The sequence below is a fragment of the Anolis sagrei genome, chromosome X (assembly GCF_037176765.1).
Source record: "Anolis sagrei isolate rAnoSag1 chromosome X, rAnoSag1.mat, whole genome shotgun sequence".
Lineage (NCBI taxonomy): Eukaryota > Metazoa > Chordata > Lepidosauria > Squamata > Dactyloidae > Anolis > Anolis sagrei.
Genome location: NC_090034.1, coordinates 89,707,149 through 89,734,921, shown reverse-complemented (window position 1 = coordinate 89,734,921; position 27,773 = coordinate 89,707,149). Strand labels below are relative to the sequence as shown.

At 41.4% G+C, this 27,773-nt stretch overlaps 1 protein-coding gene across 1 annotated transcript; it reads left to right on the top strand.

Annotated features, from left to right (window-relative positions):
- Positions 1 to 27,773, top strand: LOC132780225 (uncharacterized). The gene is made up of 8 exons (XM_060783812.2): positions 1 to 275; positions 13,842 to 13,906; positions 15,561 to 15,593; positions 18,179 to 18,202; positions 19,118 to 19,192; positions 23,678 to 23,714; positions 23,921 to 23,958; positions 25,464 to 27,773. Exons 1-8 carry the CDS (start codon positions 13 to 15, stop codon positions 25,481 to 25,483), a joined length of 555 nt encoding a protein of 184 aa, XP_060639795.2. The 5' UTR covers positions 1 to 12; the 3' UTR covers positions 25,484 to 27,773.

Sequence of the window (27,773 nt, the reverse complement as noted above, 5' to 3'; positions counted from 1 at the left end):
GAGAGAAGGAGAATGATGTGGCTCTCTTTTCCCCAACACGAAAGGAGCCAAGTCTCTTCTCAACTGGGGAGGAGGCAATGGCTCTTATGCAAAACGTTAAATGCAAAAAAGCACCGGGCCTTGTGGCCCTGCCCTGCCCTGCGGCAGCCAAACCTGTTCCTGCATACCTGGCCAGGTGTGGCCAAGGAGGCGCCAGCAGTGGAGAAGCAGCTCTGGAGCCAAAGGAGGACCCATTTCAGTGCCTTTCTGCTTGCCTTGAGTTCCCTTCGGAGGAGGTGAGTGGAAAAGGGCTTTTTCAGGGGAAGGGAGTGGGGTCCCAAGGATTATTCAAGGCAAATACTACAAGCACTCCTTTCTTGCAGACTCCTTGAGGTGATCATCGGGGCTTGCCTGTTCTTTATCCCATCTTTAGAAAAATAGTAAAGGAACATTCAAGAGGTGATGTGTTTCTTTTTGCGTGGAAGTTGACAACTAAATGTAAACCCATATATAGGGTTGCTTGGGTATTTGTCTCTCTCTGATATTTTAGGAACTCAGTATCAAAACAATTATTATTATTATTATTATTATTAATAATAATAATAATAATAATAATCAAGCTGCTCTAATTATTTAATATTAATAATCAAACTACTCTGGGACTTCCGAATTCACACTGACAGAGTTCTGGAGCACAATACTCGTGACCTCACAATCGTGTTAAAAAACAAAGTATGAATAATAGAATCAAAGAGTTGGAAGAGATCTCATGGGCCATCCAGTCCAACCCCCTGCCAAGAAGCTGGAATATTGCATTCAAAGCACCCCTGACAGATGGCCATCTAGCCTCTGTTTAAAAGCTTCCAAAGAAGAAGCCTCCACCACTCTCCGGGGCTGAGAGTTCCACTGCTATGAACTGTTGATGTTGCCATCCCAGGTGACAGCAAAATTGAAGAGAAACAACTTGAAAAGCTGACACAATATGAGGATTTAGAGATCGAACTGCAAAGACTCTGGCACAAGCCAGTAAAAGTGGTCCCAGTGGTGATCGGCACACTGGGTGCAGTGCCTAAAGACCTTGGCCTGCACTTAAACACAATCGGTGCTGACAAAATTACCATCTGCCAGCTGCAGAAGGCCACCTTACTGGAATCTGCACACATTATTTGCCAATACATCACACAGTCCTAGACACTTGTCTGCTGTGGACCCATCTTGTTGTGTTTCAAATAATAATAATAATAATAATAATAATAATAATGAAAAGCTTACTCTAAATGAGGATTTAAAAGATAGAATTGCAAAGACTCTGGCACAAGCCAGTAAAGGTGGTCCCAATGGTAATCAGCACACTGGGTGCAGTGTCTAAAGACCTTGGCCTGCACTTAAAAACAATCAGCACTGACAAAAAAATACCATCTGCCAGCTGCAAAAGGCCGCCCTACTTGGATATGCACCCATTATTTGCCGATACATCACATAGTCCTAGATACTTGGGAAGTGTCCAATGTGATCAAATACAAAAGCCAGTATAGTGATCTAGTGTACTAATATTGTTATGTATAACAACAATAATAATAAATATAATAATAAATATAATAATAAGCCTTTCCTTACAGTTTGAGGAGGGGCACAACGTAGTTAAAATAATCATAATACTAACAAATATTCCATAAAAGCACGTCTTAAAATATCTTTTGACACATATTAAAATATATGGGACACAAATTAAAACACAATAAACATAGAGTGTGTATTTAAAACGCATAAAATAATAATAAATGTATTATTGATTTAATATTCTAAATAATGACTCCTTCTGCATCTTTAGGGGATGAGCTTTGGATGACTATTAAGAAGTGAACATCTCTAAGGGAAGCACAGTATCTGGAAAGTATTGTGACTCTGTTGCTTGCCAAATGTGTCAGTTCTAACATCTTCAGACTTGTTCTCTTTTCCCCAAAGGGGTTAGTACAAAAACTGGCCTGCTTTGCATACTTAAGGAACATGCATTATCACAGACCTGTGTTGTGTTGGATTTGGGGTTGGCACAGCTCCGGATTAGGAAACTGGCAGATTCACAGATCCAGTCCTTGGTGCCAGTTTGGCCTTCCACTGGATAACTTAGATAACCTTTTCCAAAATAATAGACTCTTAAAAGTTGGAAGAGAACACATAGGCCATCTTGAACTGTCCACTGACCGTAATAAAGTGAACTTGAACTTGACATAGGACATGTAATCCAACCCCCTGCCATGCAGGAAAAGCCAAAACACCCTTAACAGATGGCCACCCAGACTCTGTTTAAAAGCATCCAAGAAAGAAGTTTGGCACTCTGAGGCAAAGAGTTCCACTGCTGAACAGCTCTTACAGTCAGGAAGTTCTTCCTACTGTTCAGGTGGAATCTCCTCTCCTGTAATTTGAATACATTACTGAGGATGAGAAGTGTTTTGGATTTTGGATTTTTTCCCAGGATTTCAAAATACCCATAATTTGTATATATGTACATAATGAGGCACCTTGGAGCTAGCACTTCAAATCTAAACACAGAATACATTTATGTTTAATATTTATCTTATACACATAGCCTAAAGGTATACAATATTTCTATAATTGTATGCACTAAGTGAAGTTTGTGTGTTTATTCAACCATCAGAAAGCAAAGATGTTACTATCTCAGTTACCTATATGGACAGTTCTGAAGGTTTTCAGAAGTGATGCTCAATCATGTATTTTTACAAAAATCTCCACCAAATTTAAGTCAGATTACACTGACAATGGTAAGACTGTGGAGTCTGAATGCTACTTATTGATTACGATGTCTTGATAATTGCTTGATAAAAACAAACCAAAATTTGCAAAGTCACAGTAAATAGTTTTTAACTTTACACCACAGTAGCTCCTTTGTCACTTGAACTGAAGCACAAATATGAATGTCACAAAATGTGTTACAAAGGATGTACACTTCAGGTTGCTGTTTGTTTTCCAGGCTGTATGGCCATGTTCCAGTAGCATTCTCTCCTGGTGTTTCGCCTGCATCTATGACAGGCATCCTCAGAAGTTGTGAGGTTTGTTGGAAACTAGGAAAGTCGGGTTTATATATCTGTGGAATATATATATTCAGGTTTATATATTTCACAGATATATAAACCAAACTTGCCTAGTTTCCAACAGACCTCACAACCTCTGAGGATGCCTGCCATAGATGCAGGTGAAACGTCAGGAGAGAATGCTTCTGGAACATGACCATACAGCCCGGAAAACACACAACAACCCAGTGATTCCAGCAATGAAAGCATTCGGCAATACAATGTAGACTTCTTTTGAAATAAATAATATAATATAATATAATATAATATAATATAATATAATATAATCTTTATTTATACCCCGCCACTATGTCCCCAAAGGAGACTTGGGGCAGCTAACATGAGGCCAAGTCCAAAAATAATACAGCAAAGTTAGACATAAAACAACAGAAAAATTGCATCACAACAAGATACATAAAGTAACAAAATAAAATAAACAGTGCAAAATAACATAATAAAATCAAACATAAATGGGACTACCTTTACCATGAGATGGACATAACAGCTAATCAAAATGACTGAGTGCAGATTGATACTGGAAAAAAAGCCATAAAGCTCCAAGTTATGGAATACTATTGTTTGGAATATGAACATATGTGTAATAGCAATATTTAGTAGCTGATGAAAAGTTGGAAACTATAAGGGAAAGTGCAAAGAAACAGCTCAATCCTACAATTAGGTAAAGCAATTCTGTGTGGACCGAAAGACCTGCCTCCTCCTCCTCCCAAAAAAACTAGAATGGTGTTCCAAAATGTAGCAAATGTTACCCAGTGCACATCTGAAATAAGGTTAAATGGAATTGAAGTATGTTGTGCTTCACTATGGCTGCCAAATCTTCCTCCCACTTACTCGGAAGTAACTCTTAGTTGTTAGTAGACATGTATAGGATTGTGCTTTTGATAGACACATTCATACTACAAACCTGGACTTGTTCAAAACTGATTCCATAGGCAAATTTCCTAAAGGGATAGGGAATGAGAAACTTCTAGAGGCATCCCAAACAGCAAAATTCCACAGTTGGGGGCAACGTCCAGCAAGGAGGATTTAAATTTTCAATGTAGACAGCAAGACACACTGTCTGTTGGAGGGTCTTCAGACTTTGCTTTGAGACTTTGGCCTCGTTTACACATTCCCTTTGCCAGTTATGCTTGGTGTTCAGCAAATGATTCAGAAACCAGCGCAAGGCTCCTATCTTTTACGTCGGTAAACCAAGCCACCCTGATCCCTTTGTCCAAATGTAAATAATTGTTTTACCTGTGGCGAGAGCCGAGAGACTAATAGGAGTCATTTCCCCGGGAACTGGGGATAAGTTTCAGGTTTCTGTGCTAGTCATTATGGAGCTGCCACTCTGGATTAGATACAGCTGGGCTGTTTTTATTTCTCTCTATGCAGACATTTGTTTCTTACAGGTGATGGAAACAACCTTTTGTTGAGGAAATCAATGGGAATGCAACATTACTTCTTAAGATTCTAAATGGCTCTTTTCCTTTATCTTACACACAAAAGAAAATCTGCACTCTTGTGGCATGTTGAAACTTTGTTTCCCCTCTCCCCAAAAACCAAGATACATAATTTTGTTGGGGTTTTTTTTGCAGATCTCTCTCTCTCTCTCTCTGCATATGTGTTTCTTTCTTCTGAATAATGCACACACTCTAGTCCCAAATTGCCAAATGAGGAAGTCACTTCCTTTGGGCACTATTTAAGCCAGCATATCTCAACAGCGTTTCTCAATATTGGGAACCCTGGGGGGGGGGGGGGGGGGTCACGAGGGAGTGTCGGAGGGGTCTCCAAAGACCATCAGAAAACACAGTATTTTCTGTTAGTCATGGGGATTCTGTGTGGGAAGTTTGGCCCAATTCTATCGTTGGTGGGGTTCTAAATGTTCTTTGATTGTAGATGAACTATAAATCCCAGCAATTACAACTCCCAACTGTCAAAGTCTATTTTCCCCAAACTCCACCACTGTTCACATTTGGGCATATTGAGTATCCGTGCCAAGTTTGGTCCAGATCTATCATTGTTTGAGTCCATAGTGCTCTCTGGATGTAGGTGAACTACAACTCCAAAAGTCAAGGTTAATGCACACCAAACCCTTCCAGTATTTTTTTCTTAGTCATTGGAGTTCTGTGTGCCAAGTTTGGTTCAATTCTATCATTGGTAAAGTTCAGAATCCTCTTTGATTTAGGTGAACTATAACTCCCAGGAACTACAACTCCCAAATGACATAATCCTCTCCCAAACCCCACCAGTATTCAGATTTGGACATATCGGGTATTTGTGCCAAATTTGGTCCAGTGAATGAAAATACATTCTGCATATCAGTTTACATTATAATTCATAACAGTAGCAAAATGGCAGTTATGAAGTAGCAAGGAAAATAATGTTATGGTTGGGGGTCACCACAACATGAGGAACTGTATTAAGTGGTTGTGGCATTAGGAAGGCTGAAAAACACTGATTTAATCAATCGGTTTGCAAAAGAACAATCTCACACTCATTGTAAACTGATGCTTTTGAAGTCTCCCTAATCTTTCTTCCGGGCTGGATGTTCAACAAAATAGAACCAGTGAGGTGAAAACAGGTCAAAGAAAGTTAAGTTGACGCCTACAGCTTTGCATGGTAGATGTTCTATTGTTTGGCACAGGTGGTTAGTGTTGCCTTTTAATCTGGTTGCCATTGGATGCCAGGGTGCCTCAGCAAAGATGGATCATTTTTTAGGTGGGTTTCTGAAATTGGGAGTACCTAAAATTCTGTTGCTGGGTTGCTGTGAGTTTTCTGGGCTGCATTCTCTCCTGATGTTTCACCCACATCTATGGCAGGCATCCTCAGAGGTTGTGAGGTCTGTTGAAAACTAGGAGAGGTGAGGTTTATATATCCGTGGAATGTCCAGGGTGAGAGAAAGAACTCGTGTCTGTTGGAGGCAAGTGTGAATGTTGCAATTGGCTTCCTTGATTAGCACTGAATGACCTTGCAGCCTCAAAGCCTGGCTGCTTCCTGCCTGGGGAAATCCTTTGTTGGGAGGTGTTCTGTTGGGAGAATAAATTAGGGCCCTTTCAGACAAGCCCTATATCCCAGGATCTGGTTGCAGGTTTTTTATTTATCCCAGATTATCTGGCAGTGCGGACTCATATAATCCAATTTAAAGCAGAAAACCTGGGATATAAGACCTGTCTGGAAGGGCCCCATGTTGTGGAGGAGAGTAAATCATGGGAAATAGTGGATCATCATCTATAGACCAAGTAAAGAGTACAAATAAGTCCCGTAAGTCCAATGTCAAACCAGTTGCAATACTGCATCAGCGGCACTATTATTATCAGTCAAATTCAAAGCCACCTTTCCTTCAAGCAGCTCAAAGTGATTTGCATATCCTATGCACATACTCTTCCTTATATTACCACACTAACCCTTTTAAAACATATAAGGCTGGGAAAAATAGTGACTTCCTCATGGCCTTCCTCCCTTTTGTTATTTTCAGCAATACAAAGTAGGTTGGATTGAGAAGGTAGGTTTTCCCCTGATGTTAAGTCCAGTCGTGTCCCACTCTGGGGGTTGGTGCTCATCTCCATTTCTAAGCCAAAGAGTTGGTGTTGTCCATAGACACCTCCAAGGTCATGTGGATGGCATGACTGCGTGGAGCGCCATTAATTTCCCGCAGAAGCAATACCAATTGATCTACTCACATTTGCATGTTTTTGAACTGCTAGGTTGGCAGAAGCTGGGGCTGACAGTGGAAGCTCACCCCGCTCCCCGGATTTGAACCTGCGACATTTTGGTCAACAAGTTCAGCAGCTCAGTGGTTTAACCCACTGCGCCACCAAGGGCTCCGATTGAAAAGGATAGCAACTGAACCAAGATCCTTTGAGGAACTTTGAGACATTTAATCCTGAGCCAATTTAGGTCCCTTCCACACAGTTGAATAAAATCCCACACTATATGCTTTGAATTGGAATATATGGCAGTGTGGACTCAGATAACCTAGTTCAAAGCGGATATTGTGGAATTTTCTGCCTTGATATTCTGGGTTATATGGCTGTGTGGAAGCACCCTTAGTCCTAGCTGAAAACTTTCAACCATGCTGTCATACTGGCTGCCTTGTAGCTTTGCCTTACAGATAAGCCAGCAGCCATCACCATATCTTTTAACAGCAATTTCCACCATGGTTTCATATTTCTGCTTTTGCTGTTTCTCTTTAACATATAGTTATAATGGAATTCCTGGCCTCTTCCTTAAGTGAATTGTTTAAAAAGTTTAGGCTTAAAACCTTTCATAAAAGCTGGCTTGGGACCAAGCAGATTCCTTGAGCTTGCCGGAACTTGTTTCCCTTTCACAATAATGCTGTCATAATGGGTGAGTAATTTAAGATTTCCAAGAAAGTAATTGTATTACGCCTTGCCAATCAGATTATGGTCTTGGCGCTCCATGCTTTTGGACGCAAAAAGGTTGTAGTGACATCCAGATTTCTTTGCAGTGTTGCTGTCAGCCCTGACCCTTCCACTAACAAACCATTTGTTACTTGCATCAGATTTGCTGCAATCTCATTTTTGCCTGCAATTCTTGTTTAGTTAATAAAACATATGCTCTATGTATATTATTTTTCTGAGGCTTTTGAAGTTTCACAAAATGTTGTTATTGAAAACCCGGAACCCCCAAGCCTGCAGCCATGGAAAGGTTTCGATAGCCAAGTCAAAGGCAACCTTTCACCTAGAAATTTAATTTGTGCTATCCTCCAGAGATGACTTTTAGCCTGGACATAAAAGTTTCACAAGTACTCAATAGGGGAGAACATAGAAAAACCTCATCACCCCTTCAGGCAGTAGGCATAATCCCCTAACAATGCTTCTGCTCACCTAAGAATCGTGCCAAACCAAAGGTCACAGAAATTGCCCAATGCCTCGCCTATGTCCTTCTGCTGGGAACTCACTCAGGTTGCCTAATATCTATTGCTACCCATTGTTTCACCAGCACGAAAAAAGTATCAAAGCCTTTGGATTATGGTCATACTCATATTTTCAAACTTTTGGATATAATTCTAGTTTAATTGCAACCCTTGGTTTACAGTTTCTTGCCTTTGCCTTTGATGATTTCTGGAATTAATATGCAGAGATGGTCATGGCATTTTGTTAAGATCCTGGAAATCTAGGTCATGATGTAACTTTGAAATAATAATAATAATAATAATAATAATAATAATAATATTTTTCTACCCCACCTCCATCTGCCCGTTGTAATTTATTTATTTATTTATTTATTTATTTATTTACTGCGCTTATATACCGCAATTCTCAGCCCCAAGGGCGACTCATTGCAGTGTACAACATAGAAAAACAAGTGCAAATTACAAAACAAAGTGTAAAATAATCCACAATTCATCATTATCAAAAAAACATCTCATCAAAACATCAACATTATTACAAAAGCCATTCCGAGTCGTCTCATCGTCAAACCCACAATCCGATATCATTTCCGTTGTTCCATTCCTATGGTCAAATTTCCAGTCATTGCACTTCTTGATCAAATGCCTTCTTAAACAGCCAGGTCTTTAACTTCCTGCAGAATATCAATAGGGAGGGAGCTAGCCTGATGTCCACGGGAAGGGTGTTCCACAGCCGAGGAGCCACCACCGAGAAGGCCCTATCCCTCGTCCCCGCCAGCCGTGCCTGTGACACAGGCGGGATCGAGAGCAGGGCCTCCCTGGATAATCTCAAAGTCCTCGTGGGCTCATAGGCCGAGAGGCGGTCAGTTAGGTATCTTGGGCCGGAACCATTTAGGGCTTTATAGGCCAATGCCAGCACCTTGAATTGAGCCCGGTAGCAGATCGGCAGCCAGTGGAGCTGGTACAGCAGGGGAGTTGTATGCTCCCTGCGTCCCGCTCCTGTTAGTATCATGGCTGCCGCATGTTGGACCAGTTGGAGCTTCCGGGCCATCTTCAAAGGCAACCCCACGTAGAGAGCGTTGCAGTAGTCTAAACGGGATGTAACCAGAGCGTGGACTACCGTGGCCAAGTCAGACTTCCCAAGGTACGGGCGCAGCTGGCGCATGAGCCTAAGCTGTGCAAATGCTCCCCTGGTCACCGCCGAGACCTGGGGCTCCAGGCTCAGCGATGAGTCCAGGATCACACCCAAGCTGCGAACCTGCGCCTTCAAGGGGGGTGCGACCCCATCCAGCACGGGTTGTAACCCTATACCCTGTAAGTCCTCCTGATCACAGTTTATTTCCCTCTTTCCATACTTCTAAGAGGGTGGGTTTCAAATTATATTGGTTATCTATTAGTTTGTCATATATGAATCCCACAATTCCTCTTCCTTTCTCAGTTTTCCATTGTAATATTTGATCTAAATCTGTCTTGGGACCTTCTTTCTTCGTCCACTCTGTGATCTTTTGCGACATTCCATGCCATAACAACCAATAACTTGACTCGTGTTTGTTTCTTAATTCTTCCCCATCTTTTGTTGTCCATCCAAATGTAAAAGATCCCCTATCTTTGTTATACAATGTTTAACGGTAAAGATTTTCCCTGGCATTAAGTCTAGTCATGTCCAAGTCTGAGAGATGGTGCTCATCTCCATTTCTAAGCCAAAGAGCTGGCATTGTCTGTAGACACCTCCACGGTTATGTGGCTAGCATGACTCCATGGAGCACTGTTACCTTCCCGCAGAAGCGGTACCTATTGATCTATTAACATTTGCATGTGTTTGAACCACTAGGTTGGCAGAAGCTGGGGCTAACAGCGGGAGCTCACCATGCTCCCCGGATTTGAATCATGAACCTTTCATTCAGCATGCTCAGCTGCTCAGTGGTTTAACCCACTGCGCCACCAGGGGTCCCTATACCATTTTATTTAAATATATTATCACTTTTCCATATATTTTATCTTTTTATTATGTAATATTCCTATTGGGAGTCTGTTTATTTTGTTCAACGGGAGTTTGTTTTGCCAGCATTCTAATGTTGAAGATAGTGGGCTTCCTTTTATTATCTTTATTTCTTGACTGTTCATAATTTTCTTAGGGCACGAACAGTGGTTCCACTCACGTATTGACTTCTCAGTTCTTACCCATCTTTCTGCATCATCAGATTTTAATTCTAATAGTTTCACATGGAATAGTTGGCATGGAATATTGAAATTGTGAGAAAGTTGTTAATCACAATTTCAGTCATTCTAAAATTAAATTTAAATCCATGCTGATGTTGAGTGTCATAAAACTATCTGCCACTATGTTCTAAGAAGGGGTCGGAAGATTTCACCTGACTGGTTAAAGGATCATGGAATAAAAAAGGTTAGGCTTTCTTAGTCTAATGAAATGAATTCTAATTTTGCTTCCTTTTATGGTTTATCCCCCCCACCCCCCGCTTACCCATAAGCTTCTGACATTTTAGATTGCTTGATTGGCATATTAAGCTATAAACACCAGAGAAATTCACTTAATGGGGAAAATGCCTCTTAATCTCTGATCTCTATCTCTGGCATCTAGTTTTTGGCCCTCCGAGGCATCCCTGAGGACGACAATGTTGTTACAGAATGTTCCTTTGTTCCCTCTCCTTGGAATGTTTGCCTTCCTTCCAGGCTTTGTTTCCGATTGGTTGAGGGTAATGTTGAGTGTTCTGAATGCCATGTAGGTAGGAACCAATTTGGCTCTTTACTCCCTTTGTTATCTTTCATCCTTTCTCTTTTAAAAAACTAAGCCCTCCCATGTATTGTTGTTGTTCATTCGTTCAGTCGTTTCGACTCTTTGTGACTTCATGGACCAGCCCAAGCCAGAGCTCCCTATCGGCCATCACCACCCCCAGCTCCTTCAAGATCAATCCAGTCACTTCAAGGATGCCATCCATCCATCTTGCCCTTGGTCGGCCCTTCTTCCTTTTCCCCTCCATTTCCCCCATTTTCCCATGTATAGCTTCTTACAAAGTTATCATTCTCTGAAGCTTTGTTTCAATTCTATCATCAGGATTATGACAGTGCAGGCCCGTAGCCAGGATTTCGTTTCGGAGGGGGGGGGGCTGAATTTTTTTCAGGGGGGATTTTGGGGGGGCTGAGTTTCGGGGGTAGGGGGCTGAGTCTGAGTGAAAGAGGGTCTACCCTAGCAAACATTTTGTATCATTACCCCAATACCCCCATGCATATGGGATATATTGAGTATGGTGATCAGATCATGATATGAATAAACATAACAGTTTAAATAATGCACCAGTAAGGCCTTTTCGTGAACCACCATGAGAATTTCGGGGGGGGGGGGGGCTGAAGCCCCTCAAGCCCCCCCCCCCCCGGCTACATGCCTGTGACAGTGTGATGATGGTCTACTAGTGTCTACCAGGGTAGGGTTCTGTCCATCAGGTAAACTACCCAATAGTGTGCCTTGCCAATAGATACGCATTCTGTTGTTCTAAACGGTTGGTATAAACATAGGTAAAGGTAAAGGTTTTCCCATGACATGAAGTCCAGCCGTGTCCAACTCTGGGGTGTGGTGCTCATCTCCATTTCTAAGCCGAAGAGTTGGCGTTGTCCGTAGATACCTCCAAGGTCACGTGGCCGGCATGACTGCACGAAGCGCCATTAACTTCCCACCGGAGTGGGATATAAATATAATATAAAAATGATATAAATATAAATATGATTTAAACATAGCCCAATCAAAAGTCTTTGGCCAAATATTTTCCTGGCTATTTTTTTTTCAGACTGAAGGTCATTCCTGTACCTTTAAAGCAGTGGATCTCAACCTTGCAAATGCCGCGACCCCTTAATACAGTTCCTCATGTTGTGGTGACCCCCAACCATAAAATTACTTTTGTTGCTCCTTTATAACTGTCATTTTGCTACTGTTATGAGTCGTAATGTAAATATCTGATATGCAAGATGTATTTTCATTCACTGGGCCAAATTTGGCACAAATACCCAATATGCCCAAATACTGTTGAGGTTGGGGAGGGGGTTGATTTTGTCATTTGGGAATTGTAGTTACTGGGATTTACAATCAAAGAGTATTCTGAACTCCACAAATGATGGAATTGAACCAAACTTTACACACAGAACTCCCATAAACAACAGAAAATACTGGATGAGTTTGGTGGGCATTGATCTTGAGTTTTGGAGTCGTAGTTCACCTACATCCAGAGAGCACTGTGGACTCAAACAATGATGGATCTGGACCAAATGTGGCACAAATACTCAATATGCCCAAATGCGAACACTCATGGAGTTTGTGGAAAATAGACCCTGACATTTTGGAGTTGTAGTTGCTGGTATTTATAGTTCACCTACAATCAAAAGAGAATTCCGAACCCCACCAGTGATAGAATTGGGCCAAACTTCCCACACTAGGGGCTCCTACTGCCATAGTAATTGTTCCTGATCTGTTGTGTTAACATTTTAGTTTTCTTATACTAATTAATAATATATAATGACATATGTTAGTTGCATCAATTTTCACAGGAAAATGAGGTAGTATATATTGAAAAAAAACACACACACACTTTGCCTCCATCCTTTCACAAACATACACCCAGAAAAGGATTCCCTGATTATCCTTGAAAGGCAGAAGTGCTATTTCCTATGTAAAGAAGGGAAGCAAACAAGAGTAGTGCTTTCCAAAGAGGTGGCCATGTTATTCTGTTGCAAGGAAACTACTAAGACTCCTTTAAGATATGTCTCTTTGACTCTATTTTAAGAGACAAGTGAAGGCCCTTCCAGACAGGCCCTACATCCCAGGACCTGATCCCAGGTTTTCTGCTTTAAGATGGATTATATGAGTCCACATGGCAAGATAATCTGGGAAAAACAGAAAACCTGGGATCAGAACGTGTGATATAGGGCCTGTCTGGAAGGCCCCTGAGATTTCAATTAAATAATGTTTAAGAATCAGTTAAAATAGTCTACACCAGGAGTGGAAAACCTTAGCTAGATGCTTTTGTACTGCTGCTCCCATCAAACATGGCCAGTATATTGATGGTAATATTGCCTGAATGAGTCAAAATAGACCAATTGATAGATTTGGAGATATTTATTTTTTATTATACCCCCTCCCCCTCAAAATGGAGCTTTACAATTAAAACAGAAAAAGTAACATTAAAATAAAATAGAAATAGAAGAACCCTGTTTTGATAGAGCACTGTCATATACTAGGTCAGACTACCTGTCCATTTTTGTTGCCTTCAGGTCATTTCTGAATTACAGTGACTTATCTATTCACTGAATTACATTTCTGAATTACAGTGACTTATCTATCTATTCATATCTAATTTATCATGGGATTTTCTTGGCACGATTTGTTCAGAGGAGTTGCCTTTGCCTTATTCCGAGGCTGAAAGAGTTCTGGAGTGGGTTTCCATGACTGGCCACCTCCATGCTCTTGCTTCTGAATAGCAGCAGTTCTCTGCTGGACCTACATTGCCGTATAATCCAGTTTCTGTTCCCAGATTAGCTGGTTGAACTGGATTATATGGCTGTGTAGACTCATATAATCCAGTTCAAAGTAGATAATCTGATACTGAGTTATATGGCAGTGTAGACCCAGCAAGAGGTGACAGGCAAAATTGGCCAGCCACGTCATCCCTTTCGGTGGGATGTCTTGAATAGAAACATGGGTCTGTGGGAAATGAAAGGAGATATTTAAATTCAGTTTACTAATTGTGTTACTGACCAACGTAGTGGTAATATGCGTTCTGTGGAGGCCGATAGATGTGGAGGAACTACTACATTCAAATGGAGCAAATATCCTAACCCTTGGATTTTCCTTCCATCCTTCCTCACCAATCTTTCTTTCCTTTCCATTGCCCCAGGTCTCACACAGTACATGCCAAGATGAAGTCTACTATCACAGAGATCCTGCTTCTCCTGTTGGCTGGTAAGGCTCTTGATCACCTTTACTTTTGGTCTCAGGGCCTTTTCTTGAAACTGTTTTCCAGAGTGTTACCAGTAAAATTCAACTTGTATGCAGAACACATCATGTGATGTACGGGGCTTGAGGAATCCAAGGCTGGGGTAAAAATTGCTGGAAGAAACATTAACAACCTTAGATATGCAGATGACACCACTTTGATGGCCAAAAGCGAGGAGGAGCTGAGGAGCCTTCTAATCAAGGTGAAAGAAGAAGGCGCAAAAGCTGGGTTGCAGTTAAACATAAAAAAAACTCAAGATAATGGCAACAAGAATAACTGAAAATTGGGAAATAGAAGGAGAAAACGTGGAGGCAATGACAGACTTTGTATTTCTGGGTGCAAAGATTACGGCAGATGCAGACTGCAGCCAGGAAATCAGGAGACACTTACTTCTTGGGAGGAGAGCAATGACCAATCTTGACAAAATAGTGAAGAGTAGAGACATCACACTGGCAACGAAGATCCACATAGTCAAAGCAATGGTATTCCCCATAGTCACGTACAGATGTGAGAGCTGGACCATAGGGAAGGCTGAGCGAAGGAAGATCGATGCTTTTGAACTGTGGTGCTGGAGGAAAGTTCTGAGAGTGCCTTGGACTGCGAGAAGGTCCAACCAATCCATACTTTAGGAAATAAAGCCCAACTGCTCACTGGAGGGAAGAATAGTAGAGCCACATCATGAGAAGAAAGGAAAGCATAGAGAAGACAATGATGTTGGGGGAAAATTGAAGGAAAAAGGAAGAGGGGCCAACCAAGGGCAAGATGGATGGATGGCATCCTTGAAGTGACTGGATTGACCTTGAAGGAGCTGGGGCTGGTGATGGCTGAAGGGAGCTCTGACGTGGGCTGGTCCATGAGGTCACGAAGAGTCGGAAACGACTGAACGAATGAACAACAACAACAACAACCAGTAAAAACTGCTGGGAAATTTGTGATATCTTAAAGTCCAGAGTTCGTGGCCTCTGGAATTTCAAAGGCCCCTCCTACACTGTCATATAATTCAGATTATCAAAGCAGATACTCCACATTATTTGCTTTGAACTGGATTATATAAATCTACACTGCCATTTAATCCAGTTCAAAGCAATCATTCAGATTTTATATGGCAATGTAGAAGGACCAGAGCTTCAAATGTTACTTCAGATACAGCTCCCAGAGCACCTGCCTCCACAGAGCCATGATAATATTGTCTGGAGAATTCTGAGTTTTGTTTTCAAAAGTAACATTTTCAAACTTGACCTGTTGTCCACATCTGAGTTTATATGCGACAAGTAGTTGAGTTGTATTCTGGTTCTTCTTCCTAACCTTGAAAGCAGGAGTCGCCAATAATCAGGGCTTTGGAGCTGCCCACAAATCAGGTCAAGAGTAAGCAATTCATGCCATATTGGTTTTTAATACTGAACTTGAGCCTTGTTTTTTTGTTTCAGCAGCTCATTTATGAGAGACTTTTAGTTTTAGTTGACAGTAACCTTTGCTATATCATATGGCAACCAGAGAGCTAACTGTACATCCCAGCTTATCTTTTACCATCTCATTATATTCCTGCTCTAAAAATATTAATTGTTTAGTATCTGTAAGTCTGCTATCAACTGAAAGATAACTTTTTGTGTTCTTTTGTAGCGTTTCCTCTTCTGGAAGCAAATGATCCTACAGGTGAGTAGCTTGTTGCATCCTATGCCAGATTTTGTATGTGGCAAATTACTGCCTTAACAACATAGCGCATCTTATCATTATGTTTAAAATCAGATTGGTCAGTGAGGCCCCTACACATTTCTTTGTCTTTCTGTCCTCGCTGCCTTCTGAAATATAAGGAATATTTGGTTCCTCTTTATGTTTTGAACATAAAATTCCAGAACTTCTATCCAGATTAGTCTATATCAGTGGTTCCCAACCTTTTCTTGACCAAGGACCACTTTGACCAGGGACCACTCTCCAACATTCATAGAATTATAGAGCTGGAAGAGACCTTGTGGGCCATCCAGTCCAACCCCCTGTCAAGGAGCAGGATAATCGCATTCAAAGTACTCCCAACAGATGGCCATCCAGCCTCTGTTTAAAAGCCTCCAGAGAAGCAGTCTCCACTACACTCCGGAGCACAGAGTTCCACTGCTGAACAGCTCTCACAGTCAGGAAATTCTTCCTAATGTACATTAGTACCAAAAGGGTTATGAATCAGTTTTTGGTAAACTTACGATTCAGTTTGGTTATTTGGGGTGCTGATTCAGAAACTTGCATTGGATCGACCACATCAGCTCTAGTTTCTGAACATATACCATCCAGCAGTTGTCATCTGATTGCCCATAGAAAACCATATTTAATAATCTAGATCTGATGGAGTCTAGTCAATGCAATTTTCTAAATCAGCACCCCAAATAACCCCAGGAACAGGCCTAAAAACAAAGACACCAAGGTGCCCCTGCTTCCAGGTGTCACATGGAACAACTTCACTCAGGGGGAGGGAGGAAGCGGAGAAGCAGCAGTCAGAACGCTTGTTGTCGTACCTTTTGTGGGTAGTCAGCCTCTCCCTTCTCAACGTCCCCCTTGCCTTGGCACTATAAAAGGATTTTGTGAGACCAGTCACTCTTGTTGCAACAATGTAGTAACGTGAGGTCGCGGACCATATTTTAGTTCTTGGTGGTCCATGGGTCACAGGTTGGGAACCACTGGTCTATATAGTAAGGGACTGTAGGAATTATGGTCCAAAACACTTGGATAGCCACAGGCTCTCTACGTCTGTTATAGACAGTGTGTTTCTGAAGAAGGTATTTTTCTGGTGAGGTGAGCAAATAAAACATTTCTGAAAAGTAAAATATTATTTAAAATGTGCCAAGGTTTACTAGCAACTGTAAAACTACCATTAGCCAATCTTTCTTTGAGGAGGTCAGCTGTAAAAGGACAGCAAAGAACCTCATATAGTTTGAAGTTTAGTTTGTAGAAGAGCTTGTTAAAGCCGACTTTATGCTTTTACAGATTCTATTTCATTGCTTCCTGCTCTATTTCATCATTTTGTATTATCCACCTAGAACAGGCATAGGCAAACTTTGGCCCTCCAGGTGTTTTGGATCACAACTCCCACAATTTTTAACAGCCGGTACGCTGTTAGGAATTGTGAGAGTTGAAGTCCAAAACACCTGGAGGGATGAAGTTTGCTCATGCCTGACCTAGAAGCACTTGGGTTCTGGTTGTTTCTTCAAGTTGTTTTTGGCTTGTGGAATCTCCATCACATAGTTTTCTTTGCACAATTTATTCAGAACATGCTTAACATTGTCTTTGTCTAAGAATGAAAAAGTGTGACTTTCTCACAGTCACCCAGTGGCTTTTTTTTTGTTTAGCTGAGTGGATATTTGAACCCTAGTGCTAATCTAGCTTGCAAATTACACAGCCTCCCTCCTTAGGATTACTACCAACAAATAATAAATCTTGTTATCCCATCTTTTGAATACCATTTTTTTAAAAAAAATGCATTGAGAAAGGTCTTTGAATAGTGCATGTAGTATATGTAGAAGGGTCTTTGAATAGGACATGTAGTGCCGGGCTTTAGCACAGCAGGTTAACCACCAGCTGCAGTAAATCTTGCCAGCTGAAAGGTTGACAATTCAAAGCTCAGGTCAAGGTGAGGTCCTGGCCTTTAGCCCAGCTTCTGTCTACCTAGCAGTTTCGAAAACAGCAATGTTAGTAGATAAATAGGAACCGCTTGGCGGAGAGGTATTTAAGGCACCCATTAGGAAATTACAGAAAAATTCCAGCAATTCAATCAAGGGGGAAGTTTACGAACAAAGCTCTTTCGCAGGGAAAGTGGAGCAACAGTACCCCCTGTAGCCAGAACCGAGCACAGCCTCCAAGGTGCCGAAGATGGAAAACCCTATATAAACCTCTATCTATGTACAGTTGTTTGTCTTGTCAGTGTATGACGGTATTGAATGTTTGCCGTATATGTGTACTGTGATCCGCTCTGTGAGTTTCCTTTGGGTTGAGAAGGGCAGAATATAAATACTGTAAATAAATAAATGCTTAATTTAATATTTTTGTTGTTTTTTGTATTTTAAAATTGTAGTAAATCTTTTAAAATAGAATTACGGAGTTAGTAATTTTCACCATTGTATTATGAGGTGTTTATTTAAAAAAACATATTTTGTTTTAATCTATGTTGTGAGCTGATTTGTGTCAAGTGTAAACAGAAAGAAAAAAATATTAAATGAATGAAATAATAATAATAAATATTTCCTTTCTTTCTCCAGATAAAAACAGTCCATTCTACTATGGTAGGTGCAAGTCATATTCAGTAGAGCAATGTAACCACCTGAAGGTTTATGTTTTTGTTGTTATATGCAGTAAAGTCCTATGTATGGCAGCCCTTTTTGAGTGCTTTGTCAGCAAGATTTAATTGGCGGTTTGTCATTGTCTTCCTCTAAGGCTGAGAGTGTGTGACTGACTCATGATCACCCAATGGGTTTCTCCTGGAGTCCTCCTCCTAGAATCCTCCTCCAGCCTCAGAGAGTTCCTCTCAGCACTCAAACCACTCTGCTACCCCAGTTTGATGTACATAAATTGATGTGATAAACATGTGTTTGCAATAAGAGGATGAGATCTTTGTATTGTCAAAGGCTTCCATGTCCAGAATCACTGGGTTGTTGTAAGTTTTTTGAGTTGTATGGCCATGTTCCAGAAGCATTCTCTCTTGAGGTTTCACCTGCATCTATGACAGGCATCCTCAGAGGTTGTGAGGTCCTCAAAACCTCTGAGGATGCCTGCCATAGATGCAGGTGAAACGTCAGGAGAGAATGCTTCTGGAACATGGCTATACAGCCTGAAAAACTTACAACCCGATGTGAGCTTTCTTTGTCTGAGCAGAAGAGCCCAACTGTTCAGTGGAACAGATCTCACTCCCATTTATTTAATTGTATTCTGTGTCTCTTCCCTGAAACCACTGCTCGTAGTGAGGGGGTTTTATTTTCTGACTTCCTTTCCACTGAATAAATCCCTTAAGACAAGTCTCTTGACAACTCTATGAGCAAAAAATCTGTAGACAAGGAGACAGCTTTTCTCACTACCTCCCACCCGTGGCATAAGTGGATTTGGAGTGGGTGAGAGAGAGCTTGCTGGATTGATGACAGGTTTTGTAGTGAAGGGACTGAGTAGCCTAAATGAGACAATCGTCTTATTTTTTTTTTCTCTAGACTGGCATTCGCTTCGGGTTGGCGGTATGATTTTTGCTGGCGTCCTCTGTTTTCTGGGGATTGCTGTCTTACTGAGTAAGTATTTATTTATCATGTCAGAAGCAAATTGAGGGTACAGTTGTAATGTATTTAAAAACACAAACAAAATTAAAAACTTGGCATTATACTAAATGTCCTTTGATCAGTAACTGGTCACTTGGGGTGCCTCTGGTGTTGCTATAAGAAGGTCCTCCATTGTGCATGTGGCAGGACTCAGGTTGCATTGTAGTAGGTGGTCTGTGGTTTGCTTTTCTCCACACTCGCATGTCATGGACTCCCCTTTGTAGTCCCATTCTTAAGATTGGTTCTGATCTCATGGTGCCAGAGTGCAGTCATTTCAGTGCCTTCTAGGTCACCCAGTCTTTTGTGTGCCCAAGAGAGAGTAAGTAACTCTTGAGGAAAGGAAGCAATTTATGGAGAGCAGGGAAATTCTTGCCAATGGCAGATGCAGTGCAGCCTATCTCTTACTAAGGTGTACTTGTATTGATGATGGGGTAGGGTTGCATGGTTGAACTAAAAATCCCTTCACATAGCATAACTTTACAAAGTTATAGAATAATAGAATCATAGAGTTGGAAGAGTTGGCATGGGCTATCTAGTCCAACCCCCTGCCATGCAGGAAAAGCACAAAGTAACCCTGGCAGGTGGTCATCCAGCCTCTATTTAATAGCCTCTGAAGGAGGAGCTTCCACAACAATTTGAGGCAGTGAGTTCTACTGTTGAACAGCTCAGGAAGTTCTTCCTAAGGTTCAAGTGGAGTCTCTTTTCCTGTTTTGTTGAACCCATTGTTCTGAGTCCTAGTTTTCAGGGCAGCAGAAATGTAGCCTGCTCCCTCTTTGTTATGACAACCTTTCTAATATTTAAACATGGTGATCATGTCTCCCTATCAACGTACTATTCTGTAGGCTAAATATGTCCAGCTCTTTAAGCCACTCCTGATAGAGCATGGTCTCCAGATCTTGATCATTTTAGACACCCTTCTTTAGACACACAGTATCAACTCATCTGCAGTTGGGCATTTTAGGGAAAACTACCCCAAAATATAGCAGAGCATCAAAAAATCAAACAGGATACAAAAAGTTGAACATTCAGCTCATTAGCGAGCAAAGTGTGAAGTGCTGTGTGATGTAGCTGTAACGAATTAAAAGCTTAGGCAGGCAAAGATGCAGAGTCCTATCTTTAAAAAATCACAAATGGTTTATTTACAGTAATAAAGAACTAACTACATTTCTTCATGGTAAAGAACTGGGTCTGAGCTACTCTAACACCCATCTTTTCTAAGCTTTCAAAGAGAGGGGAAAACACCAAATCACTACCTAACACACAAGCAGAGAGAGATCTCAAAGCACACAGCACATGCTAAGGTATAAGAAACAGAAGTCAGATTTTAAAAGGTTTGCAGTATCCATTTTACATAACCAATCGGAATGAGAGCAGAAATAATAGTAATAATAATAATAATAATAATAATAATAATAACAACAACAACTTTTTTCTTATATAATAATAATAATAATAATAATAATAATACTTTATTTATACCCTGCCACCATCTCCCCAAGGGGACTTGGGGTGGCTTACATGAGGCCAAGCCCAACAACACATTAGTAAAACAACAAAGCAGTAAACAAATAAAACAATGCAATTAATATAACTCACATATAAGCAGTAGCACACAAAAATTTAAAACCTTATGGCCAGACCAGATGTAATAGATTAAAATTTTAAAATAAACACAAGGGCATGAACAGAGGTAGGATGTATCTAAGCAGGAGGGTTTTAAAGGATAATGTAGGGAGAGCAACCCAACAGGTAGTTAAAGTGCTTCTGAGGACATTTTGCAGGAAATTGGTCAGAGCAGGGCATTGTTTCCGTTATTCAGGGAAGGCAAACTGGAACAGCCACCTTTTCAGGCTCCTCCTAAAGACTGTCAATGTGGGGGCTTGTCTGATATCCTTGGGGAGTGAGTTCCAGAGTCGAGGGGCCACCATGGAGAAGGCCCTCTCCCTTGTCCCCACTAATCACACCTGCGAAGGGGGCGGGAGCGAGAGCAGGGCCTCTTCAGATGATCAAAGAGATCGCGTGGGTTCATAAACAGAAATGCGGACATGCATGTAGGTGGGTCCCAAACCATTCAGGGCTTTGTAGGTAAGAACCTGCACCTTGAATTGGGACCGGAAAATGAATGGCAGCCAATGGAGCTCAAACTCCCTGTAAGTCGCTTCAGTTATATCCCACCACCACCTCTCTGAAGGGACTCTCGGGGTGGCTTACAGGTGCACAAAGTGCCTAAAAACAAACATAAAAGTGAACACAATATAAAATACAATAAATAACATAAAATAGAAACAGAGAAGGAGAGAAAAAATAGGTACATTCCCAACTGTCATTCAGGAGTCATGGAGCAAAGGAAACCCTTAATCTATACTAAACTAACTAAACCTTCCCTCATTGAGGACTTTATTCTTGGGCAATGTGGGGCTGAATTCCAACAATCCCCTTCTTCAGCCACAACTGCATAAGTCTATAAGATTCATCATCTTTTTTTGAGTACAGGAACAAATTCTGAGGCTCCATCTCAATGCAAAGACTGTCATTCCTGTAATTCTGCACTCTTCCATTTCTCTCCTTCACTCACTGGCAAACTCTTCACCACATTCCAGGATTTTTTTTTCATGTCAGGAGTGACTTGAGAAACTGCAAGTTGCTTCTGGTGTGGGTGAATTGGCCGTCTGCAATGATGTTGCCCAGGGGATGCCCAGATGTTGATGTTTTGCCATCCTTGTGGGAGGTTTCTCAATGATGGTTTCAGAATGTCGGCTGTCTTAGCCACATAAGCTAAACAAACTGGGAAAATTGCCTTCTTACTTCTCTCTGACCTTCAAATTGTTGACTTTGTTTGACCACCTTTTGCTCTGTATGAGTATTTTTTTCATAATCAATACAGAATTCTCATAACTTTTGTGAATTGCTTCAAATATTATGCTTATTCCTATCTTCCCATTTATATTCTCACCCATAGATGTTAACTCATCAGGGCACACAGTAAATGGAAGCACAATAAAAGGAAGAGAGATCCAGTGGAGGAGAAGCCTAGAATAGAACCCTCCTATCTTACTTTTTCACTTTAAGACAGTGGTTCTCAACCTGTGGGTCCCCAGATGTCTTGGTCTTCAACTCCCAGAAATCCTAACAGCTGGTAAACTGGCTGGGATTTCTGGGAGTTGTAGGCCAAAACACCTGGGGACCCACAGGTTGAGAACCACTGCTCTAAGGAAAAGCGTTCAACTTCTGCATCCCTTTTCCATTCAAGCCAGTTTTTGGTACTATATGCAGAAAGACATGGCATGCAATAGAATCATAGAATCATAGAATCAAAAAGTTGGAAGAGACCTCATGGGCCATCCAGTCCAACCCCCTGCCAAGAAGCAGGAATATTGCATTCAAATCACTCCTGACAGATGGCCATCCAGCCTTTGTTTAAAAGCTTCCAAAGAAGGAGCCTCCACCACACTCCGGGGCAGAGAGTTCCACTGCTGAATGGCTCTCACAGTCAGGAAGTTCTTCCTCATGTTCAGATGGAATCTCCTCTCTTGTAGTTTGAAGCCATTGTTCCGCATCCTAGTCTCCAGGGAAGCAGAGAACAAGCTTGCTCCCTCCTCCCTGTGGCTTCCTCTCACATATTTATACATGGCTATCATATCAATAGGGTTTGACAATCATGAAGTGGCAGCTAGTAATTGAATGTATTTCATCCATCTAGTCTGCACTTAATCCTTGCTTCCCCCAGGTGTCAAAATAAATTGGCTGTCTTAAGGTTTTCTACCCCTTGGTGTAGATTCAGAGTGTGGCATTTGCTGCTCCAACTCATCCCGCAAAATGTCTTGGAGCAGCCCCACTGCAGATGTAGTGGTACTCTGCAGAAAGAAGATTTGTGTTCATATTTTAAGACACACTTTTCCCCCTCTGTGCTTTGCAGCCTGAGTGGTTCCCATGGTGATTTAGGAAACTGAAATGTCTGCAAAATCACTGTAAAAAAGCAAAAGAGGTTTGCTGCTTCACTGTGAGCTCAGGCTTAGAAGGGACCTTATTGGATATTGTCCATTTAGCTCCTTATTTTATAGCAGAAATGGGAAACACGTGGCCTTCTAAATACTTATTGACTGCAGCATTCATCAGTTCAGCTTAATCTAGCTAATGGTGAAAGATGATGGGAGTTGTAGTACAACTTGATCCTGAGAGCTGTATCTTCTGCTTTCCTGCTTTTCCAGTACATATAAGTGGAACTGCTATATACTAATGTAGGTGGCATTACCTTCTATTTTAGTAGATCCAGCTCTGCAGGATTGGAAGTAGGGAATCCTTCTCCCTCTTCCCAAATCTGGTCTCTCTGATCCCATGAGCATATCCTGTTATCCTCCAAATGCAAAAGTGTTTTTAGAAATCCTGCAGTTGAGAAGCCACTGACAATATCATTTCAATATATCCATGATCCCTTTTCCGCTTTGTTTTTCCCTCCAGGTGGAAAATGCAAATGCAAACCCAAGAGGAGAAGCAGGTAGGGGGATAATTCTCTTGTAAGGGTTGGTGTGTGCAGCTTGCAGGCCATTATGGTTGGCTCCCAAAGTTGAAGGGTTATGGAGGGACAGGGCTATAATTGGCATGACTATGGAGAAAACAAGCTATACCTTTGAAACTGGGAAGCAGAATGTTCATTGCAGTTGTGATTTCACCAAGCATAATGTGTCCTTTTTCCTTGTCTAGTGTCCAGATCAGTGTGGCACCAAGGGCTCCTCTCGCAGGTAAGCAGTTGTTCTGGAACTGGGGGGACTACAGGGATCCTATTCACTCTGGAATAGGCTGCAAAAATTTAACACATGCGCAAGGAACTAGCAGTCCTCGAGATGTTGGTCATTTTTCTAAGGACCAAGGGAAACAGCAATATGCCTCTAACTAGAACTGTGTTTCTCAACTTTCCTAATGCAGCAACTCCTTAATATAGTTTCTCATGTTGTCGTGGCCTCCAACCATAACATTATTTTCGTTGCTACTTTATAACTGTAGTTTTGTTACTGTTATGAATCATAATGTAAATATCAGATACGCAGGATGTATTTTCATACACTAGATCAAATTTGGCACAAATACCATATTAGTGGGGTTGGGAGTGAGGACTGATTTTGTCATTTAGGAGTTTTATTTGCTGGGATTTATAGTTAACCTACAATCAAAAAGCATTCTAAATTCCACCAATGATGGAATTGAACCAAACTTGGCACATGGAACTCCCATGACAAACAAAAATACTGGAAGGGTTTGGTGGACATCGGCCTTGAGTTTTGGAATTATTATTTTTTTGTCATGTCAGGAGCGACTTGCGAAACTGCAAGTCGCTTCTGGTGTGAGAGAATTGGCCGTCTGCAAGGACATTGCCCAGGGGACGCCTGGGTGATTTTTGATGTTTTTATCATCTTTGTGGGAGGCTTCTCTCATGTCCCCATATGAGGAGCTGGAGCCAATAGAGGGAGCTCATCCGCCTCTCCCCGGATTCGAACGTGCAACCTGTCGGTCTTCAGTCCTGCCGGCACAGGGGTTTAACCCACTGCGCCACCTGGGGCTCCTTTGGAATTGTAGTTCACCTACATTCAGAGAGCACAATTGACTCAAATAATGATGGATCTGGACCAAATTTGGCACGAATACCCAATATGCCCAAATGTGAACACTGGTGGAGTTCCGGGGAAATAGATCTTGGCATTTGGGAATTGTAGTTGCTGGGATTTATAGTTCACCTACAGTCAGAGAGCATTCTGAACCCTGCTAATGATAGAATCGAGCCAAACTTCCCACACAGAGCCCCCATGTCTTGCAGGCTCCTTCCAGCTTTGCACATGCGCACCACGCTGCAGTGTCCTGAGCACACCTGCTCTCCCCTCTCCACTTGGGAGTCTCAGAAACAGCCAACCCCTTGGCTGAGAGGTTGGCTGAGAGGCCAGCCAATCACACTGGAGGAGGGCTTTTGGTGGGTGGATTTGTTGTTTCTCAAAAGGAAGACAAGGATAGGCGGAGAGATCTTTAGCCTTCTCTGCCAAAGGGGTTCCTAAGCCCATTAGAAATATATGTTTGTTGGTGGTGCTCTCTTAAACCCTCTCACGACCCCATCCTCAGGCCCCGATCCCCAGGTTGAGAAACACAGATCACAGGTTTTTTATCCTTGTCATTCTCATATTGCTTTATCAAAATGAGGATGACATTTATCACTGTCATTGTCATTTTGCTTTCTGATTTGTTCTTTCTCATTCTGTAGGAGATGCCAGTGAGTGCTGAGTCAAGTTTATGCTTGCTTTTGCTAACATACCTGCCCCATCCCATGGCCGTGAAATGTTTCCTCTCTCTTCTGGTGGCAACAGACATTCTTTGACTATGTTCCTGGGCCTTCACATCAAGATTCGGGGGTTTTCGAAATGCAATAAAATGTTGCTGTCTTCATGTCTTAATCTAAGATGTCTTAAATGAATTAACCTTGGCATGTGCTGGGAGGGTTTTGATCCAAGATCTTTCCTCTGCGTGGGACCAAATGAGTAGACATTTATCTTGGAGTGACACACACATCTAAATATTATATCAAGAGCATAACTGCAAATATGGTCTGGTTTTAATTTTCTGAGAAGGAACAAAGGCAGGGATCTTGTAACGGAGGACTCTATATATTGTGCATTCTACTACTCCCAAAATACTTTAGGAAAAGTCATAACAGTCTCACTGTTATGTTGTTTTTGGATTGTTTCAAACAGACACGAATGCATATGTAGGCCCTTTAATTTACATGGAATGGAATGCTTGTGGTTAAATATCCAATTATTGTCTTAGAATAAACTATCTTGTTCCAGGAGTTTTGTCTAAAATTTATTTTAAAACCTTTGAAAGAGATTAAAAAGATGACTTTTGAACATGGTTGGGAAAATTTCAGAAGTTGAAGCCCGAAAGATAACATTCTGAAGCTCTGCTATTAAACTGCTAAACCATCTTCAGGTCACAGATATAAATAAATCAGGTTTCCCACCTCAAGCTTCAGAGAAAGAGTCTAGACCAGGTATGGTTAAACTTTGGCTCTCCAGGTGTTTTGGACTACCACAATTCCTTACAGCCTCAGGCCCCTTCCTTTTCACCCTCAGCAGCTTAAGCGGCTGAGGGCGAAAAGGAACCCGAGGCTGTAAGGAATTGTGGGAGTTGAAGTCCAAAACACCTGAAGGGCCAAAGTTTAACCATACCTGGTCTAGAAGCAGAAATTATTTAAGGACTCCATACTTCCCAACTTCTCAGATTACAGTTCACAACCCAGCGTTGTACATTCTTTGACCTAAGTGGACAAAGAAAGCAAATCAATCCTGCAAAACATGAGAGAAAGAAATATTTCCATTATTTAAGATCCCTGGCAGCATTCTCAAACTGCTGTCCTCTAGATTTTAGATCACAACACCCATCATTCTTCATCATTATCAGTCCTATCTGGGACTGGCTGAGAAAGAAGTGGAATATACCAAAGTGGGGATGCTTGTTTGGTGGTTCAAAGTGAAAATTCATACAGATATGATCGCTCTGTAATAAGGTTTTTTAAAGTTGAAACCCTATGCATTTCAAATGGATTCCTTAGAGCAGTGGTTGTCAACCTTCCTAATGCCACAACCCCTCATGTTGTGGTGACGGTCGGCCATAAAATTATTTTCATTGCTACTTCATAACTGTAATTTTGCTACTGTTATGAATTGTAATGTAAATATCTGATATGCAGGAAGTATTTTCATTCACTGGACCAAATTTGGCACAAATACCCGATACGCCCAAATTTGAATACAGCTTGGTTTGAGGGGGGGGGGGGTGATTTTGTCATTTGGGATTTATAGTTAATCTACAATCAAAGAGCATTCTAAACTCCATCAATGATGGAATTGAACCTAACTTGGCACACAGAATTCCCATGACCAACTGAAAATACTGGAAGGGTTTGGCCGGCATTTACCTTGAGTTTGGGAGTTGTAGTTCCCCTACATCCAGAGAGCCCTGTGGACTCAAACAATGAAGGAGCTGGAGCAAACTTGGCACGAATACTCAATATGTCTAAATGTGAACACTGGTGGAGTTTGGGAAAAATAGACCTTTGACATTTGGGGGTTGTAGTTGCTGGGATTTAGAGTTCACCTACAAGCAAAGAGCATTCTGAACTCCACCAATGATAGAATTGGGCCAAACTTCTCACACAGAACTGCAATAACCAACAGAAAATACTGTGTTTTATTTTGGTCTTTGGAGACCCATCTGACATTCCCTTGTGACCCCCTTAGGGGTCCCAACTCCCAAATTGAGAAACGCTCCCTTACAGTATCTCCATTAGGCCACCAAATTGATGTGTGCATCCTGACTGATTACTTTCAATTTGGAAGATCTTAAACAATTTTCATGCAACTGCATTTCTGCTTATAACTGGTGTGTTATAAATCTCTGTTTATTGTAATACATTGTGCTTTTATTGCTTATTTTTGTGTGAACCACTCTGTTGGGACTCTGTCCTACAAGGCATAGATATCCAAAATAAAACGATGAAACATTTTGTACTGAA

Bases quoted from the DNA above. Each gene is read 5' to 3' on its own strand.
- LOC132780225 (XM_060783812.2), top strand. From the start codon at position 13: ATGATGTGGCTCTCTTTTCCCCAACACGAAAGGAGCCAAGTCTCTTCT. The intron at 23,715-23,920 runs GTAGGGGGATAA...TTCCTTGTCTAG, and splicing joins AAACCCAAGAGGAGAAGCAG to TGTCCAGATCAGTGTGGCAC. The intron at 23,959-25,463 runs GTAAGCAGTTGT...CTCATTCTGTAG, and splicing joins ACCAAGGGCTCCTCTCGCAG to GAGATGCCAGTGAGTGCTGA.